This window comes from Pocillopora damicornis, chromosome 9, assembly GCF_964200805.1.
Source record: "Pocillopora damicornis chromosome 9, jaPocDami1.2, whole genome shotgun sequence".
NCBI lineage: Eukaryota > Metazoa > Cnidaria > Anthozoa > Scleractinia > Pocilloporidae > Pocillopora > Pocillopora damicornis.
The window spans coordinates 22,272,102-22,277,316 of record NC_142678.1 but is presented as its reverse complement, the minus strand read 5'-3'; the positions used below and the strand labels follow the sequence as shown (position 1 = coordinate 22,277,316).

The following is a 5,215-nucleotide window of genomic DNA, read 5'->3' as shown; positions in this document are numbered from 1 at the left end:
TCCACCCACAATATACGATTGAGAGAATCAACTATTTAATAATTGCGTCAGGATGTCGCCAGCATATCGCGTCCTATTTTTGAATCTCCATGTAAGTGTTTGCTAATGTTTTACCAGTATGAGCACCTGATTGAACAAACGAGGCCAAATTAAAAACTTTCTCACATTGTATTCTTACTAGAAGTAAGCAATATATGATGCACAGTAAATGTTTCCTCACGAAACAAAGTTGGTGATTGAGCGTTCGGAATCTAGAAAATTTGGATTAATACATCTGATATGGTCATATCTACGATAAAGTGATTGATAAAATGATAAGTTTCTCCCTGTGTTCTGTATAGTATTTATAATATAATCCAAATGAAGATGATATTCTATATCCGACAGGAATTAAAACCCTTTCTAATGCACATGACTGTAAGATTTTATCAGATACTACTTGATTAATATATTTTATTCATAGTTGTTTCTAATGCAACGTTGACAGAATTCCTTAATGCATATCAACGGTTCACCCCTAGGAAAAAATGTTTTTACGGCGACAGATTTGTTTCTAAACCCTTAAGTGTGGATGTTCTTTACTTTTCATAATGATGTATTTAATTTAGTTTCAGTTCAGTTTACAAACAATTCTTATTATATTCCAAAGCGGCTGCCACGATGTTACATTGCATCTTTATTAGCCCTGGCAACTCACTCAGCAGCCGAGGAGATTCTTAAGACCTTGGCGATAATTTCCACTGAAAATAAAACAGATGCAGGGGTTCATAGCGCTATTTGTTCGACTCAGTAACAGAGCAACTTGCTCTAATAACTGTTTGAATCCACAGGACATTGTAGCATTGTTTTCATCTGCAAACATACGTACTAATGCAAAAATACTGAATGGAATCCAGCATACAGCGAACCCTAACACAATAGCAATGGAAAGCTTCAGCACATTTCTCTCCCTTCTCAAGCGCTGAATTTGAGCGTTCATTGAGTGTTCGCCTGGTCCTCTCTGGGACTTCAGTTTCAAAAAAATCGCAAGATATAGAATAAACATCAGAACGAAGGGAATATAAAAAAAATGCATTAAAAAGTGCCATAAAGTATTTTGTCACCGACGAGGAATCGTCAAAAACACGCATCCATTGCCGCACACACTTGTACTCATGATCATATTCGACCAGCTTGAACGCGACCAGATACGGGATGAATGTAACCATGGCGATGATCCACGTGGCGAGAATAAAGAAGCGGTACAATTTTGAACTGAAGAGCGGGGAACAGAGGGGAAATACCACAGCTACAAATCGATCCACTGCTATGAGCACAAGGCTCTGGATTGACACAGCAGAGGAGAGATCGGCTGAAAAAGGAGCGAGCTTACACAAAACCTCGCCAAGATGGCCTCTAATGGGCCAATCATCGTCATGTATCTCTACTACAGTTTTCGGGATCAAGAATATCGGGAACAGTAGGTCTGACATAGCCATGTTCACAATTAGATAGTTGATGGGTTTTCGCATGGTTTTTGTCTTGTAAACAATTATTCCAATAAAGGAATTTCCAACCACAGAAATAATAAATATTACGCAGTAAGCAATTGTGTGCCCAATCCTCAATGCTGTGGGATTATAGCAGTTCGACGGCAGAGTTGCATTAATTGTTGCGCTCAAGTTCGTGGACATTTCGTAGACGCGTTCTTCAGTCACTGTTAAAGTCAAGTATTATCTTATGGAAGTCACAAACACCTCTATATGTATTACCGCTTGCTGTGGAAGTGATGTGAAAATTTGAATATTTCATTTTGATGATTCACACTGAAACCAATTATTTTAGGTCTTTATTTGGGTTTGTTGTCATAGATCACGAAATTTTGTTTGCATTTTCCAGTTAATAGCTGTTTTTAAAATTGCCGTCGGCAACTATGGTGGAGCCGGAAGTAGGACAAATCTAGAAGAAAGTTTCACAGTTTTCTACGTTATCACCCGCTAATTCGTTACCAGTCTACGGGACACTTTTAAGACAAAATAAAAGCGCTTTAGGGCCCGAAAAAACCGAGTTTTAAGTTTTTTTAAATTTTTCTTTTATGGGAATTGGTTTTTACACATAATAAGCTAAATATTTACGCTAAAAAAATTTCGTGTCATGGGCACTTAACTCTAATTACCTAGAATTCTTTAACTCATTTCGGCAGGTGAAAAAAGAAATTATAAAAGGGATGTTTGAATTTTTAAATTGTTTGGGTTTGTTGTCATGGATCATGTCTTAAAGTGCCTGTGACGAGAAATTTTTTTTGCATTTTCTGGTTAATAGCTGTTTTTAAAGTTAGAAATAATCGACCTTAGCGCCTAGAGAGTTCTTCTTGGCCAATTTTATGTGCATTGAAAGTACGATTAGGTGGCCAAAAAGTACCGCCATTAAGCGCGCGGCCAAAACGATCATATTACATGTGACGTAGAAAACTGTGAAGACACGTCGGCAACTATGGTGGAGCCGGAAAGTAGGAGAAATCTAGAAGAAAGTATGACAGTTTTCTACGTTATCACCTGCTAATTCGTTACCAGTCCACGGGACACTTTTAAGAAAAAATAAAACCACTGAGTGATTATCACTCATGAAGCATGATGAAGCACTCTTTACTTTAAGTGTTTGGGGTTAGCCTTTCAAAAGCTGCGTTCTAGCAAAACTCTCAGTAATGAAAGTCAATTTCAAAACATCAGCATTATCTATCAGGAAGGGATTGCAGTTTTCGGCCGACAATGAATTCTCATTTAAGTTCGTGGTTAAATCGACGTCGTGCATGTACTCCTCTTAGAGGCTCTCGATCGGGTTAACCGTTAGGCATAAAACGGCCTAACAGTTTAGCCGTTAGGCGGAAAAATTGGCAAATTTTAACCTTTAGTCGCAAAAAAAATTAACAGTAAAAATTTTCTTAGCAATCACAAAGAAAGAAAGTTAACTGCTAGCCGTAAAATGGCCGACATTTTAACCGTTAACCATCGCCTTCTGAAGAGCCTTCTCCTATACACCACGATTTTTTTTTTGCAAGCAGGGGGGTGGGGAGGGTGAAGCAGAAGTAGATGGGAGGGCCCATAATCGAGGTGAGGCGTCAATCCAATAAATATGGGACTTGAGAGGAATAACCGTAATAACAATTTAGCTTATGAGAGAAAAACCATTCCGCATAGCTTTTTTTGATCTTATTTATTTCATCTTGGATTTAAATCAGACTTTATTTTTCTCATCTAATTATGGCAGCTTATTGATCGAAAAAAATCTTTCATTTTACAGGCTGAGTCTAAAATATTTAAAATGATTGTTATATAAACATTAAAACCGGAAATCCTGAAACCACAGTTCAAACAACTATTGGGGCGTTTGAAGGAAACTAGCTTGCATGAGCAAACTGGGCGGAAGGTACCAAGAATTGTGCTCACGGAAGCTTCTTCTTTTATCAATTACGCGCTGCCGCTACAACGTTTACAGTATTCCCTTTCTGATTAACTCCAACTCTAAAGCTTCTTCTTTAATTTATTACACGTTGCCGCTACAACGTTTATAGTTTTCCCTTTCTGATTAACTCCAACTCTAAAGCTGCTTCTTTGATTTATTACACGTTGCCGCTACAACGTTTACAGTATTCCCTTTCTGATTAACTTCAGCTCTAAAGTTTTTCTTTAATTTATTACGCGTTGCCACTGGCGTGTGTCTTAAGGAGATCCCACATTATCTCAACAACGTCTATTGTCACTTTGCCTGACCAGTTGAAAATACATACGGGCTGTCTTTTTTCGGGTGCCAAGTTAAAAATTTTAGAAGCAATATAGCGAGGCTCTTCTAAAAGGGATTACGAACAGTTTCAACAAGTCAGAAAGAGATGGCCAGAGTTGTAAAATATGGAAAGTTTGTTGTCACCAAACAGTAAATCAGTTGATGGATGGGTTTCGCTGCACCAACTACTTCATAAGTGTAGTTATTAGAGAGCTTAAGCATCGAAGGCAGACGCCGACGGCAGCCGCAAGTTAAAAGTTCTTATTCCTTACGGTCGATGAATTAGTGTCAATTCGCGCCAGATTTAGTTTTATTCTTTCTCCTGTTGCTGCCCGCGTCTCAAAAATTTCTCTGCTCAAATTCTCTATAAATAGGGATAAAGAAACGGCGGGCATGTTCAGCCACATCAAATAAATAAATCCAAACAGCATGCAGAAGGCTGGGGAGAAAACGATAACTAAGCAGCTTCGCCTGTAGGAAAACAACCGAAGAGATTCTTGAGACCTTGACGATAATTACCACTGAAGATAAAACAGATGCAAGGATTTACAGCACAGTACGAGTGCGCCAGAAGAAAGGCAATAGTTTTAAAGTATTCCATACCACAAGATGACCTCATAGCCATGTTTGATGAATAAAAGAACAGCAAGGCGTAGATGCTGAATGGCAGGAAGCATACGGCGAACACCAGGACAATGGCAACGGACATTTTAAGAACATTTCTTTCTTTCTTCAAACGCCGTTCTCTTGCGTTAGCTGATTGCTTCCCTGGCATCTTCTGCGATTTAATTTTTAAGGAAATGACAAAATAAAGTATGGCAATCAAAACCAAAGGGACATATATGATAACAACGATCATTCCCAGTATGTAGGTTTTCAACGATAGGGACTCTCCAAATGTGTCATTCCACTGCATCGAACAAACTAGCCCTTCTGAATACTCAAGAACTTTAAGGGCGATCAAATATGGGCAATGGACTGCCATGGCGACGATCCAAATGACGAGAATGAAGTACCGGCACTTCTTTGAACTGATCAGTGGGGAACGGAGAGGAAATACTACAGCTACAAATCGATCCACTGCGATCAACAACAGGCTCTGAATTGACACTAGAGTTGAGAAATCTGAAACGAAGGAACTCAGTTTACACGCCGCATGGCCAAGGGGACCGCCAACCAGCCAGTTGCCGGCCGTGTTTAACTCTACAAAAATTTTAGGAAAGAGGAAAATCGGGTACAACAGATCGGAGATTGCCATGTTTACAATCAAAATGTTGATTGGTGTTCTCATAGTTTTCGTCCTATAGACAATTATTCCAATGAAGGTATTCGCAGCCAGCGACACAACAAATAGCAGACAGTAGGCGAAGGTTCCTCCAATTCTTCTCGCTGTGGGGTTGAAGCAGCTCGACATGGACTGTGTTCCATTCACCATTGCTGTCACATTTGCAGACAT

General features: G+C 39.1%; 1 protein-coding gene and 1 pseudogene across 1 annotated transcript; both read right to left on the bottom strand.

The window, feature by feature from the left end:
- Positions 1-439: 439 nt before the first annotated feature.
- On the bottom strand, positions 440-1,673 carry LOC149040743 (neuropeptide SIFamide receptor-like; annotated as a pseudogene).
- A 2,543-nt stretch (positions 1,674-4,216) lies between these two features.
- LOC149040742 (neuropeptide FF receptor 1-like) lies at positions 4,217-5,215 on the bottom strand. Its single transcript, XM_089181443.1, has one exon. The coding sequence runs from the start codon at positions 5,213-5,215 to the stop codon at positions 4,217-4,219; it is 999 nt and encodes a 332-aa protein (XP_089037569.1).

What these genes read in the sequence shown, in the direction of transcription:
- LOC149040742 (XM_089181443.1), bottom strand. Translation starts at nt 5,215, where the DNA reads ATGTCTGCAAATGTGACAGCAATGGTGAATGGAACACAGTCCATGTCG.